At 38.8% G+C, this 15,620-nt stretch overlaps 1 protein-coding gene across 5 annotated transcripts in view; it reads left to right on the plus strand.

Moving 5' to 3' along the window:
- Positions 1-15,620, plus strand: part of FILIP1 (filamin A interacting protein 1) — a 206,666-nt gene that overhangs the window by 187,203 nt on the left and 3,843 nt on the right. For 3 of the 5 annotated variants that reach the window (XR_012033963.1, XR_012033964.1, XR_012033965.1), the window contains one exon: positions 2,516-6,056. Coding sequence is in view for 2 of the 5 variants with exons in the window: in XM_072832319.1 (XP_072688420.1) it covers positions 2,516-2,573 (58 nt within the window). In the remaining 3 variants the exon portion in view is untranslated. The remainder of the gene's footprint in view (positions 1-2,515; positions 6,057-15,620) is intronic. The other 2 variants (XM_072832319.1, XM_072832320.1) reach the window with 1 other exon arrangement.

Consider the following 15,620-nt stretch of genomic DNA (forward strand, 5'->3'; position numbering starts at 1 on the left):
TTAATAATACCTTGTAGAGAGCAAGAGCTTGATAAATATTTATTTAATAACCAGCTAGAAGGCTAAATGAATGATTTTCAAAAAGTGTGTCCGAGGTATAAAAGCCAGAGCTTATGAATAAATTCTATTTTAAAAAATGCCTCCAGTGATTGTCATTTACTTGGACAAATTGGTAAATTAAATTATAGAAGAATATGTACTGTTTAGATTTTAATTTAAACCATAGATTAGAAATTATGATTCTTAGACTCTGAACAAATTCTATAGCATGTATCAGACACTTTTAAATACAGGATGCTTATTATTTCAGTATAGAAACTGTGGCTCATTTTCCCATATCCTCAATATGATTTGTTTAAATTTTCTGTGCACCGACATAGACACAAGACAGACTTAAAAGGTGTGAATTACTAATTGCTTTACTAGTAAATTTTTTCATTATTGGCTCAAAGGAGCTGAATAGCATTCAGAATTGCTCAAGCTTCTCAAATGGTTCAATATAATATTGCTTTTTAAGCAATACACAGCATAGTGTGATGTGCATGGTTACTTCTCTCTAATGATTTTTATAAAAAGATGGTGGAGGTGTAAGTTGTTGTAATTTAGAACAGATTTTTTGCTGAAACATGTTATTCCCATTTTAAGGGGCAGATCAAAATAGCTTTACTTTCTTTAGCAACATTTTTGACTACTGATTAAGCCCCATACACAAAGAAGATTTCAAATAAGATTTACAAGGCCTAAAGGATGACCCACTTACTTCAGATATATTGGATTCCATAAAGTTAAGAATGGCAAAAAGTTTAGGACACCTCTCTTAGAAACTGAATAGTGAGGCTAGTTCATTCAATATTTCTTGAGTGTTTAGCAACACTCTGCACCAAACCCAGTGCCAGCAGCAAAGAGGACTTTAAAAAGTTCCCTGCTTGGTGGGAGAGGCAGGATTGGAACCTCCTAAGTGGTTCTATGATAGAGGCATGTACCAAGGAACCCACCAGAGAAGGCTTCCTAGAGGAGGAAGTTTTCACGGATAAGGAGAGATTTTTTTTTTTTTTTTTTTAAGAAGGAAAAGGGAAGGACTGTAAAGAAAACAGTCCGTGCAAAGGTATGGCGAGGTGAAGGAGCCTGCCATGTTTGTCTGGGGAACAGTGAACATTCCCGTTGTGCTGCAGCCACTGGGTGCCCAGACAAAATGCAAAAGCAGAAAATAGAGAGGCAAACTGGGGTCAGCTATTGAAGAGAGGTGCATGGCTTATTATGAAATTGATAATTAATCTCCTGGAAGAGACAAAGGGAACCATTGAAAGAGCACTGATGATAGAAGAATGACATTATTTATGTGTTAGAAACATGTTTAGAGGCACCTGGATGACTGAGTGGTTGAGCGTCTGCCTTTGGTTTAGGTCATGGTCCCAGGGTCCTACGATGGAGTCCTGCATTGGGCTCCCCACAGGGAGTCTGCTTCTCCCTCTACCTAGGTCTCTGCCTCTCTGTGTTTCTCATGAATAAATAAATAAGATCTTTAAAAAAGAAACATATGTTTATAAAACAGTTTAAAGCATAAATTGGAGGGCACAGAGGCTGAGGGCAGGGATACTATTGCAATTCTCTAGGGTAGAGAGGGAGGCTGGAACTTTGGTAGTGAAAATGAGGACAGAGATATATTGAAGACAGGGTCAAAGATCTCATGACCACCTGAGTATAGAAGGTGGCTCTGGGGTTTCTGTTGTGGCTCTATGGGTAGATAGATGAGAAACATGGGAGGACTACTATAAGGGGGAGAAGATAAGTCATTTACATCTGAGAAGCCTGAGAGACAGTGGAAATGTCTGGCAAGTAGTTGGGAATGTAGATGTGTATTCCAGAAGATCATTTGAAGGCTCAAGGTCCTGGGACTCATCAACACATGGGATGACAACTGAGATGATTCTCAGGGTGAACGTGAGAAATTAAAAGAGAGCTGGGAATGGAGCATGGTGACAGAAGAAAGGCACACAAGGACAAGGAGCCAACAAGACATTGGATAAAAGTCATCAGAGACAGGAGGCAAGTGGGTGAGCCTCCAGTAGGAAGGTATCATGGCGAGAAAGTTTTAGGAGAACTTCAAGAAAAAAGGTATGGTCAGCAGTGACAGGGAAAAATGAGAAGAATTTGGTATCATTAAAAGGTAAAGCTTCATCTAAAGAAAGTAGAGATAATTTGGGGGACGGTGGGAGTCAAGTTGCCTCAGTTTCTGCCAGGTGGCTGAATTTTCTCTGTGAAATCGGAGTTGAGGTGACTTCAGGAAGGGCAGAGGAAATAGGTCAGGGGCTTGAGAAGGCAGTTTGGTGTAGATGTTTCAGGACAGGAAAGAAGAGGCAGGCAGAGTGGGTGAGGTCCTGACTCCAAGTTTCTTACAGTTTTATCTGGGGAGGTGTCCTCTGTGCACATTCCTGTCCTGCTGATGTTCACCTTGACGACAAATCTGGGCAGAAACTCACCAACATCTCTCTTGTGTCTCTGTATTCTCTTACAGTCAGGACAAGACGGGTCATCTCAGCGACCTACACCCACCCGCATTCCTATGTCAAAAGGTATGAAAGCAGGAAAGCCAGTAGTGGCAGCCCCAGGAGCAGGAAATCTGACCAAATTCGAGCCTCGAGCTGAGACTCAGTCTATGAAAATAGAGCTGAAGAAATCTGCAGCCGGCAGCGCTACCTCTCTTGGAGGGGGGAAGGGCTGAGGGCAGTGGCTGAGGGGGTATGTTGTGCAGATGCTACTGCTGCCGTGAAAACGGACCTTCCTCTGTTTGTGCCAACTCTTTACATGTACTAACTTAAGTTTTAAATATCTTGTTTATAAAATAATCAACTAATAGCCATATGTCTTTCCTATTTTGTAAGTTTGTTTTGATGCTAGAGAAAAGAACTGACTAGCAGAACTACTGCCTGCCGGGTGCTTTGTTTAGGATGGTGGGCCTGAGGCAGGGCCTGACTTCTAGTCCAGTTTTTGCTTCTAGAAAGTGGACCCATCGGTAAACCTGTCTGAGCTTCAGTCTTGTTGCCAGTAAGATATGGGGACTGGATCTCATCCTCTTCAAAGCCAGATCTCATATTTTCTAATTGTAAATCAAATTTTATAGGCCTTGTTCCACAATAATTGATTTTTCAGAAATTCTATTATGAAATAGGAAATAGTCTAACAGTTGTCATTTACTTCTATTAAATCCCGAATTTGCTTCATGTGCTAGGAAAATCATCTCCCGGCTATCACAGGGCCTGGACCTTAAAAGTTTTTGCAAAAACAAAAGCCTCTGGGATGATTTCAGGAAATAATTTGAATGTGAAATAAAATGGAAATGAAATATGGAATCCTAAAAACAGAGTTTTACTTATTTGTGTGTGTCTGTGTGTATTATAGAGGTTTGGCCATCTCCAAAACATTCCCAGAATTTTATAGACAATAATTTTAGAACCATTAATGTCAAACTCATGCTCTATTCAAGTGTGCAATTGATTTAAATTGTGGAGCAGTTTGAATAGAGCTGCCAAATGGCCCTTCTATCCATTACAGCCTCAATAGAAGTTGGGATGGATAGAAAATAGAAGAAAGTAATTGTGATACATTAATGCCAAGAAAAAAATGACATCATGCATAGCTTAATTGAATTCAAATATTTTCCTCAGTTGAGTGTGGACTTTACTTGCAAATATAGAACCAGCTCATGACTGTGTGTGTGTGTGTGTGTGTGTGTGTGTGTGTGTGGTGGTGTGGTGAAGTGAATTATTATTCTTGTCAGTTTTACTTATATTTATATCGTTTTCATTAATTTCAAGCATGTTTTAATAAGCATGAAACTGTGAATGCAAAATGCCAGGTGTCTTTGTGAGAAGAGTAACCATGTTATTAAAGTGGACATTGAGCTTCCTGGTCAAATAACCACAAATGAGCTCAAGGCTAATAATCCGCAGCTTAGCATCTGAGGTCTCATGTAGGCAGCACCTTTGTCTAAATTTTTAAACCAATTGAGTGAACTTTATAAAAATATGGTAACTACAAAGTTACAGGGTTTTTTTTTTTCCACTTCTGAATTGTGAGGGTTCCGAAATTATGTGGATAGTCCCCGTCTTTGATATTCGGGGAAAGATAGCTTTTTTAAAAGATATATGATTAGCTTTTATCATCAAATCATCAGGCTTCATGATAAAGAGGCTCTTCTCTGAGTTCTTTCCACACCGGATTTCCTACCTCTTGTAGAACTTGGACTTCAATTGTATTGGATGGTGGTAGAAGCCTTGCAGAATTCCTATTCTTTTTAATCGGGTCTCTATTGCCTATAGCTCATCAGTTCTCACCATACATATTAAAAGATGTTGAATAACCATAGTAGATATGCCATAATAATGGGATTTCAAGGTAGAGGAAAGAGACTGAGAAAAAAAGATTTTATAAAATGTGATTTTGAGCAAGTTTAAACAAGAGATCTTTCTTTTCCAATACTGACTTGTATATTTTTACTTTTTTTTTTTTTTTTTAAAGATTTTTGTTATTCATGAGTGAGAGAGAGAGAGAGGCAGAGACACAGGCAGAGGGAGAAGCAGGCTCCATGCAGGAAGTCCAATGTGAGACTTGATCCCGGGTCTCCAGGATCAGGCCCAGGGCTGAAGGTGGTGCTAAACTGCTGAGCCACCCAGGCTGCACCGACTTGTATATTTTTAAAAGGACATTTTCCCCTTTTGTAAAGTACACATCCATCCCTTTGAAAAACAAAGACATTGGCTGTTTTTCCAAATGCCTCCTTGGCATTTAGAGTATTTAGTGTTACTGTGGTGTAACATACTCTATGTGAACACACAGTGTCAAAAGAACGAGATGCCGTGTTCCTTCTGACTTTGCTTGTCATTCTCCAGTAACTTTTATCATAGTCTCTGGTCACTGCTTCTGTCTTTTGCTCTTACCCGCTCACACGATGCTTAGGTCATTTCTGCCTGGAAGTCCATACCATCTGCAGGGAGAGTGCTCCGAGGGGCTGAACGGTGCATGTACAGGATGTTTATACATCTGGATGCTGGAAGAGAGCCACCTACAAAGTACAACTGCTAAGAAAACTTGGCAGAACAACACATATTCACTTTTCAGAAATGGTAAAGAGCAGCCATGGCAGTTTTTCTTTGTAATTTTAGAACCAACTCTATATGTATTGGATAGCTTTGTTTTAAACCACGTATTAGAAGTGAAATCCACTGGGGATAGGAAGTAGAGGAGTAAATGCCATACAATTCCAGCTTCTATTTGTGAGGATAATGTTTTCTCGATGCAGCTTAATGTGCTTTTATAAGAGTGAAAGGGATTAAAAGGTGAGAGTCTTTCCCCTGTCCTGGAACACGGTACTGTGTAGTCAAAGGGCGCTCACCAAGACTGCTGTGTCCAGCTGATGCTCAGGTCCCACCCTAGGGAGGGAGGGAGTGCCAAAGCCACAGATTTCAATGTGAGGGCTCCCCCCTGGGGATGTGCAGGGTATAATCTGCACAGCTACAGAGGAGGCCTTGGTCCTTCCCTGCAGAGAATAATTTTCACGGGTGGATTATTTCAGCCCACTCTGAGGTGGCCATTCAGCACACATGGTATGAGAGATGTTCCTGCATGGCACATGACCCTAAGGGTATGTATCATTTCTTGAAAATGACCTTCCGGTCTAGGTCACTTGCCTAAACAGTCATTCAGTTTCTATTGGCATTTTTATTATGTTTTCCACGAAGGCAAGTTAATGGGTGGCAACTAGACTAGAGATGTTAGTGTATTCATTAAGGGTAGGTCCTACTCAATCTCTTACTTGAAGGTCTTCTAGGAAGAAGTGAAGGAATGGCTCTGATGTGTAATGTGGGAAGAGTGCAGCTCCAGGGAAATAAAAACATGTCCAAGAGTATAAGATGTACAAGGATTTGAATTTCTCATTGCCTCATAGATTTGGAACACTGAGGAAAGCATGAGACTTCCATCATCAGAAAAGCCCCAAGGTTATTAGATAAGAAGAACGCACTTACGTGGGAGGCTGAAGGGCAGAGAGAAAAGAAGAGGTAACGAGACAGGCACAGAGGGGGCTTCCCAGTAACCAGGAACACCATTCCAAAATTTCCCCAGCCCAGATGAGGGTCAGTGTTTCCCTCCTACCTCCTTCTCCAGGGTCTCATGATTGCTGATGTCCCCGTCTTCAGCTGTTTCAATTTCTCCTTTCTACCTGCTACTTGCACACAGGATATAAATATGCTCTGGACTCTTCCATTCGAGCATAATTCCTCCCTTAGCTGTGCAGCCCTCTCTAGGTGCTGCCCTGTCTCCTTCCTGCCTGGTTAAGCCACGGACAGAAAACTCGACCTTTTCTGCCTCCACTTCCACATTTCCATTTATTCTTTAACTTACTTTTAAAATTTTTATTAAAGTCATTCATATACGGAGTTAAACTATCAGCCAGCACTAAAAGAAAATGGAAACAGCTGTTCCCTGATCTCACCCCTTTTCCCTCTGTTTGACTCCCTGGAGAAAATCATTCCTAACCCTTAGCTGTTTCTTGGTATTTGTCCTCATATTTCTAAATAATATACTTGCTCCACTCTTTATTTATCAATTTTAGATAATTATTTTTTGTCTTCTCATTATTTTTTAAAAGATTTATTTGAGAGAGAGAGCAATAGTGGGGTTGTGGAGAGAGAGGGACAAGCGGACTCTGTGCTGAATGGGGAGTCTGACCTGGGGCTCTATCCATGGGGCCCAATCCCAGGACCATGAGATCATGACCTGAGCTGAAGGCAGTTGCTTAACGGAGTCACCCAGGTGCCCCTTCCCATTATTTTTTGATGGTTAAGGATGTAGCAGTCTCATATGTCCCCTCTTTCCCTTTCCCCCACCCTCTCAGTATGATTACAACACAAATTTTTTTTTTTAAGATTTTATTTATTTATTCATGATAGTCACAGAGAGAGAGAGAGAGAGGCAGAGACACAGGCAGAGGGAGAAGCAGGCTCCATGCACCGGGAGCCCGACGTGGGATTCGATCCCGGGTCTCCAGGATCGCACCCTGGGCCAAAGGCAGGCGCCAAACCGCTGCGCCACCCAGGGATCCCTACAACACAAATTTTTGATAAATCATCAGCCAGCATTTATATGTTTATATGTTTACAGTGTAAATTTAAATATTGTTCCCTGTTAGGGTGCCTGGCTGGCTCAGTCAGTGGAGCTCACAACTCTTGGTCTTGGGGTTGTGGGTTCGAGACCCACATTGTAAAAAAATTTAAAAAAATAGTAATTTCTTCTGAGCCAAATAGTATACCATGTTTGTGTTTCCTTCCTCATACTGCTTTGCACCCTTCAACAGAATAAATATTTTAACTTTTCATCTGCTTGGTTTTCTATGTATCTATCTTTATTTTTTCCAAATGCTCCAATAGATCTGCCAACACCTATCCAAACACTTAAACCCAACAGTTTCATATTTTTACCTGGAGGCTTTCCTTGTTTAGCCCTCTGCTTCCCTACTCAGTCAAGACTGGTCATGCTCTAGGCTAGCTAAGGCTATTGTCCTATTGTTTTTTTGCCTAAGTTGAATCCTCTGTTTCCTTGATTTCTTCTACTTCTTTTGCTTATATGCCTGTCTGTCTATCTATCTATCTATTGAAGTTCATTTGACCCTTGAACAACATGGGAGTTGATGGCGCTGACCCCCAGTGCAGTATAGCTTTTGACTCCCTCAAAACTTAACTACTAATAGCCTAAAATTGACTGGCAGCCTTACTAATTGCATAAACAGTCAATTAACATATATTTCATACATTACATGTATTGCATATTGTATTCTTATAGTAAAGTAAGTTAGAGACAAGAAAATATTAAGATAATCACAAGGCAGATAAAAGTACATTTATTGTACTGGATTGTATTTATTGAAAAAAAAATCCACATATAAGTGGACCTGCACAGTTCAAATTTATATCAATCAAAGGCCAACTGTATTATCTTTCAGTAGTTTCTAAAGAAAAAAATTCTTCAGTAACCATCTTGGAGTGGCTATCTGTATTCTGGGAGTAGATCAGGGGAATTGAGATGGAGAATCTTACAGTAAAATATGCAAACTTTTTAAAAAATTTTTATTTATTTATGATAGTCACACACACAGAGAGAGAGAGAGAGACAGAGACATAGGCAGAGGGAGAAGCATGCTCCATGCACCGGGAGCCCGACGTGGGACTCGATCCCAGGTCTCCAGGATCGCACCCTGGGCCAAAGGCAGGCGCTAAACCACTGCGCCACCCAGGGATCCCCTGCAAACATTTTTATTGCCCTGCATTTAGTCTGTGCTGCCCATTCATATGCATAAGCCTAGAACTGCTTAAGCCAGTCCCCACCCCACCCCCAGCCTCCCGCACTGCCCGCCCAAGAAAATAAAGCTTGGATCTCTGATAAGGGGGACTAAAACATCTCTTTTGGTTTTCCTTTGACCTCTCTGACAGCTCTACATCAGTCTCCCTCAATGACTCCTTATTTTATGCATGCAGTCTATGGCTGTTCCCCTCTCTCTACCAGTTGCCTATACTACATGCTCATTCTGGTTACTTTATGCTCTCCCATGGCTTTGATTATCATCCATATGTTGATGGCTACCAACCCTCTATCTCCAAATGCATATCCAACTTTGTACTATATATCTCTCAACACTGCCTCCAACCCTCTTCAAGTCTTTTCCTCCTCTTACTATTTTGCATCTCAGCAGGGGTATCCTGATGTACCCAATCACCCAGGCAAGAAGCCTGGTAGCCATTTTAGGCTTCTCCTGCTCCCTCACCTGTCAACTCATTGAGGAAGTCTCTCAGTCTAACCCTCTAATGCCTCTATCAGCTAAACACACATCTCCATTTCCCTTGCTACTGCCTGAGTTGAGGATTTAATTACTTCTCATCTGGGTTACTCCCATATGCCCCTAACTGGTCTTAAGATTTCTAGCCTCAAAACTCTGATTCATTTTTCATTTTGTTTTCCAAAGTTCAAGTTGATCCTATCACTACTCTATTTGAAAACCTTCCAAAGGTTCCTCATTACCTACAGAACGTGGCACCAACTCCTCCATATGGTTCATGACTGGGCTCTCTCCATCCTTGTTCTTTGAGCATCCCTCCCCTTCCCTCTTCCTTGCCTTGACTTCTGCCCCACAGGCAGACAGAATGCCTTGCATACCAGGCCAGGCCACCTTTCCTTGACTTTTTCACCTTGTCCCTTCTCCCTACTTTCCCTTCAGGTGGTTGTGTCCATCTCTGTTCAAAATTTCTTTTAAAAACCTTGCCTCTACTAGAAGACATTATTTCAGAATCTAATCTGAGGTTCAAAGCCTATCTGCTACTGTAAAAAACAAACTTGGCTCTTACTGTAGAAGAAAACCAGAAGCTGAAGGATGGCTGGAAGCTGGGGGAGAAGGAGGTGTTCTCAATTCTTGCTTCCTCCATTTTGTCTGCAATGCAAGCCTTTGAGAATGATGTGAAGGGTCCTGACAGCTAATGTGTGGGAATGTGGAAATAAAGAGATGGTAAAATGAGAGGAAATTCACATACCACCATTCTGGATAGTGTAAGTTACATCTTTCCCTTCAAAAACACTATAGGCCCACAATGGATGCAGAACAGCCAGAGATCCTGGACTAGGGAGTTGTCATCTCTGAAGCCATCACATATGTGGAGAACCAAGGGGTACTGAGAGCTTTCTGTGACATACAAACATACTTGAATGAATTATGAATTGCTCTTTCCTCACCCTCACTAACTCTCCCAGAAGAATATGAAAGATACTTCTGTAAAGAGAAAATTTCAAGTGATTTATCATGCTCTTCAAGTTCATAAAGGACCTTCTAAAATAGGGCAGGGGGCGCCCAGGTGGCTCAGTTGGTTAAGCATCCAACTCTTGGTTTTGACTCAAGTCATGATCTCAGAGTTGTTGGATCAAGCCCTGCATTGGGCTGTGTCTCTGCACCCTCCTACCCTGCTCACATGGTGTCTCTCCCAAATAAACAAAATCTTTACAAATTGGTCAGGAGAGGCTCTTGTTTTAAAACACCACCACCAAAAAGCAGGTTTCAGATTTAGGACAGATATTCAAGTGAACATCCACAGAAAGTAAATTGCTGAACAATGGACTAGATACCTGAGCTAGAACTGAAGAGCAGAAGACCAGAGCAAAGTTGTGTGACCTTTGGCAAATCACCTTACTTTGGCTTATGGTTTAGCATTTAGCTGTATAACCTTTTATGATTCTGGCATTCCTCTTTAGACTCAGATATATAGGCTTCACTATTCAGCAAGCAACTTAAAACATTCTATCCTAACACTTTTCCTATGGACTAGTAAATAATTGCTTAGCTCGTAAATGTAGTTTTGGCCTTTCTACTTGTGTTTCTGCTATGTATGTATGATGGACAGAACTGCAAAATCAAGGGCTGGTAATAGCTGAACCAGAGGTCAAGAAGATAATTATCCCCATTATTAAAGATGAAAACAAAAACAACACCAAGAACAAGACATGAAAACCCCGAGGCTTAGAGATGTCTAACCACCATATTAATGATGATGCCAGGTTTTCAGTATATTACTCATTATTTCATATGAGGAAATGGCTTCAGGTGAGCAAAGTATGTATTTATATATAGACTAAAACACCCACACACACTGAGCCAAAATAATACTGCCAAAGGATTTGAAGATATCAAGATATCTCATAGAAACTATGTGTGTTAAGGTTTTCATAACAGTACTTTGATGAATATTGTTGTCCTTATCTAAAAAGCACAAGGCCCTTCCCAACTTTCGATACAATGTTATTTTCCGTGCAATTCTTTGACCAGCCATAGACTGAGATCAACCCTAGGCATTTAGCATCTGTGTCCAAAAAAGTAGAACCCGAGCAATCTTGGCTCAAATACTTTACTATTTTTCTACCATTGAATTATTCATAGTTAATGTTATATGTGGGATAATTAGTTCCAATTTGCTTGTATCTGGAAATGGTAAAGTATTTAAGAGATAAGGATTAACTTGCCTAAAAAAAGAAGTTACCAGTCATAACTGATTATTGGTAATTCCTAGAATCTGGAGAGGTAAGGGGATGATTTGGGCTGATGATGGAGTGGGAAATGTTTTGGAAGGAAGCAAATAAACTATTAAATGGTTGAGAAACCCCAAGAGAGTATATATCATCTGGTTCAAAAGTTTCCTGAAGCAAATGACAGAACTGATTAGCGGAAGTATTTTTAATTAGCTGAGCTGAATCCAAAAGAAAGAATACAAGTCCAAGTCAACAGAGGAAGTTTATTTGACTTCCTATTTAAAACAGATGTTTTATCAGGACTCTGATTAATTTCTGAAAGTGATAATAACAGGACTGAATACCAAAGCAGTTTATTAAAATGAGAACCTTAAAAGTAAACAACATCTAGGCATTCCTACTTCTCTCTAAAAGGTCTAGGACATTTTTGCAGGTAAATAAATCACTCTGTGGACAACATATTAAAGCTGGGGTTTAGTAGCTAGTGGAGAGGAAGAACGGCACAGCCCTAGGCCTGTGCATTGCCCTTCAGGCAGGGCCCATGGGGAGTAGGGAGCCATGGAACATGGGAAGCAGGTCATAAGCCAGCCAAACTGATGCAAAATCCAAGAGGAAATGTTTTCTATAGTAATTTAGTATGCAGTTTCCTGTGAATGAAGCAGTCTGACTTTACAGAGGCAAAGACCTACTATAAACTGAACTTCTACTCTTTTAGTCTTCGGTGTGTGAACTTAAGAGGATATTAGAGTGATTTTGTCTCATTTACTAGAATAGATTTTTAAAATTCAGAGCTCAAGTGTCCTTTGCAGAGAGTTTGGCAGAGTATAAACATATGTATTGCTTAGGAGGAAGGCACTGACTTTCCAGGGAGTACATCTTTCCTACTCCACAGTCAAGGAGCCCTCCTGGGAGGAATCAGACTCAATTTGTTGCCACACTCTAGCACTTGAGAGAGTCTCCCCCAAATTTCCCCCCAAATCCTATCTTGCATATACAACTTTGGATCTCAAGTCATTTAGCTGGCCAGTAGTTTTGGATTACCACCCAAGGAGAAAGAATAGTGAGGTCAGAAGTCAAGTGTCATTAGGAATTGATAATATGTTAAATTTCCTTTCTGTGGACATTATCTAATAGCTGGTGTACTAAAAGAATGAATTCATATTATTGTGAAACATCATTTCTCAATAATATAATGATCACAAATAATGTATTAATGTGTTACCTGAAGTTTCTTCAGGAGAAAACATCAAGATAACACTTGAGAGTAACATACAGGAAAGTTTAAGTGCTTTTGATAAACTGTTAATGTAAAAAATACATGAAAATCCCATGTCCCCATGTATGTATGCTGATTAAGATTTAGAGTTTTTTCCTTTTTCCAATTAGGAAAAAAGAAATGATATTATTAAATGTTTGCACATTAGAAGGCTCTAAATTTAAGTGCTTTGCTATTTTGAATTTGCTGATAGAGGTGGAAATTAATTATGGCCTTGGTTTCAACCTGCCTATTATATACTCCACAAATTACTAATGTCAGAAAAATGGTAACTGCAAAAAGAGAAAAGTTATTACAGAATTGTACCTGATTTTCCTCAGGTTACTTTAGAGGCCTCAAATGACATATATTTGAGTCTTATTCTGAGGTGAAATAAAGAGTAAATAATGGGATAAGATTTACTTTGACTTTGTAACTTCATTAAAAGTTATAACATTATTTCATTGTATTCAGCCATAAAAAAAAAAAAAAAAAAAAAAGCCTGAGAGAAACTTGGAGACATTGCCCTTTTTTTTTTTTTTTTAATTTTTATTTATTTATGATAGTCACACACACAGAGAGAGAGAGGCAGAGACATAGGCAGAAGGAGAAGCAGGCTCCATGCACCGGGAGCCCGACGTGGGATTCGATCCCAGCTCTCCAGGATCGCGCCCTGGGCCAAAGGCAGGCGCTAAACCGCTGCGCCACCCAGGGACCCCGACTCTGCCCTTTTTTAAGAACCATAAGTAATGGCATAATTCCTGAAGCTTTTTTTTTTTCTGACAACCAACTCTGTATGCATCAGATAGTTTTGCTATATAATGAGTCACTTCAAAATCTAATAGCTTAAAGCAACATTTTTTTAATCTGTCACGGTTTTGTGTTTTGTTGGGGTGATTATCTTCTGAGTCAGTCTACAGATTTGGAGAAAACATAGATAATAAGCAAACATAGATTTAGTAAGTATGCTTAATAAGTTTCAATTAAAATAGATCTTCTATTATATAAATCTTTTCTCACTATCCCTAGAAACAAGATGAACTGTGTCTCCACGTTTATAAAACAACTTGGGCTTAGTTGTATTCCTTTAAATAAAGTTTATTTATATAAATATGAAACACCCTCTTTTATTATTAAAGTAGAATAAAATAAACTGTTAGCATTGTCAAGTATTTTTTAGACAGTCTTTTTAATAATCCAATCTGACTAGGGGTACCTGGGTAGCTTAGTCAGTTAAGCGTCTGACTTCGGCTCTGGTCATGACCTCAGGGTCCTGGAATCCAGCCCCATGTCAGGCTCCATGCTCAGCAGAGTCTGCTTGTCCTTCTCCCTATGCCCTCCCTCAGCTTGTGCACCTTCTCTCTCTCAAATAATAAAATCTTTTTAAAAATTTTAAGAAATGATGCAATCTGGTTAATAGCATTTATATATATATGATATCATTTAGGATATATCTATATATATATCATGTAGGATGATCAGTTTGCTAACTTACATATTATAATTATAAAATGTAATGATTCAACCAAGACATTGTTTCTTCTATGTATAGACCCAATTACTCTAGGAATTCAGAGGTTTGTACATTCAAGGTGAGAGTAGTAACACAAAATGTTAGCACTGCAAGGCACTTTAGAGATGATCTCTAATACCCTCATTTTGTGGTGAGGAAAACAAATACATGCCCATTCTGAATTACATCTAGGATAAGAACAATTCTGGATTTCACTCCTTCTTTCCTCTTTTTTTTTTTTTTTTTTTTTTTTTTTTAGTAGGATCCCAACACAGGGCTTGAACTCACAACTCTGAGATTAAGAGTCAGACAGTAGCCAAATGAGCCACTGAGGCACCCCATGAATTCACTCTTTTAAATTTAAGTTCTCTATGCTTTCTTAAGGGAGGAAAATGGGAAAGATACTTAAACTAGTAGGGAGACTTGAGATCTATGTCTTTACAGAAATTTTTAAAAAGTGTTGAGTGGGAAACGGCATTTGAATCTTAGATCCTGATTTTTAACTACACAATATTTTAATTAGTGATTTTAATTTCTGCCTGAAGATTTTGATACATTTTTAGGCACTGAAAAATTTAGAGCTGTAACAATTTTCCAATGAGAAAAATGAGATGTTAAGGGTTTGTAGTATTGTCAAAAATCATATGTATGTCTTAGAAGCATTACAAAACCTTCATAGCTAAATTTTATTAAGTATATAAAACCTTTATGTGTTTCATTTTACTTAGCTTTCCTATCTGCTTATCCCAAATTCAAATCAAAAGGTCGAGGGAAGGAATGGAAATATCTCCACCTAGTGGTCAGCATGAAGTAAAGTTAATAAAACCAAATTAAGAAAACTGACAAAAGATGGTCCACTGTACATAATTAGCACAAATCTATAGGTCTATAATATGCTTATATAATGTTTACTTATATGTTAACTACTTAACTGAAAATAAAATATAAATACTAGTTAATTGAAATTAAAGTGAAAATAATAGGCGGAAATTTCATGTTATTGATAAACCCTGATACTAGTTTCTGCACTCACAACACTGCCATATATTGATAGGGACATAATACATCTTTCTGGTGAAGAAACCATTTGAAGCTTATTTCTTTGCTCTGTTCTTTATAATCTCAACAGTGGCAGCACTCTTTCTTATTATTTTAATCACATAGTTCCCTGTCTAGCACAGTGATGGGCACGTTCTAGAGCCTCAATAAGTAGTCCTTGGTTGAGAGAATGAAACAAAATTATCCATTTCCATAGAGGCATAAAGGTTAAGGTAAAAGTGAAATCAATCAAATAAATACGAATATCACACACCCATAACATGGTTGGTACTATCCCAATCTTTTTTATTTTACTTTCATAAGAATGAATTTAGATTTAAAAGCATATACATAACTTTGCAAGAAGAAGCAGTCCAAGACAAATGTGAAGTCATCTGTGTTGTGACTTCTTAAGAATAGATATTGAATATTTCCTTATTAAAACTCAAATCCACACACATAAAAAAAGAAATAAAAAATATGCGAATATTGTTTAGATTAGAAAGAGTATGACTGGAAAAATAGTGTTACTTCTAGGAAATAGTCTGGTTTTCCAGTACAGGGCATATATGTAGTAATTAATATTTTTATGTTCAGTTCTTTGCTTGGGTAAAATCTACCTAATATGATTAGAATATTAAACATAGTTTCTAAAAGACTTAAAAATTTTAGAGATAAAGCACATACGCCAATTTAAGAAATTACCCAACAATAGTAAAGAATTGCAGGAGAAGCTATTGGGCTCATGTATGTGTT

The sequence above is a fragment of the Canis lupus genome, chromosome 7, assembly GCF_048164855.1.
Source record: "Canis lupus baileyi chromosome 7, mCanLup2.hap1, whole genome shotgun sequence".
Taxonomy (NCBI): domain Eukaryota; kingdom Metazoa; phylum Chordata; class Mammalia; order Carnivora; family Canidae; genus Canis; species Canis lupus.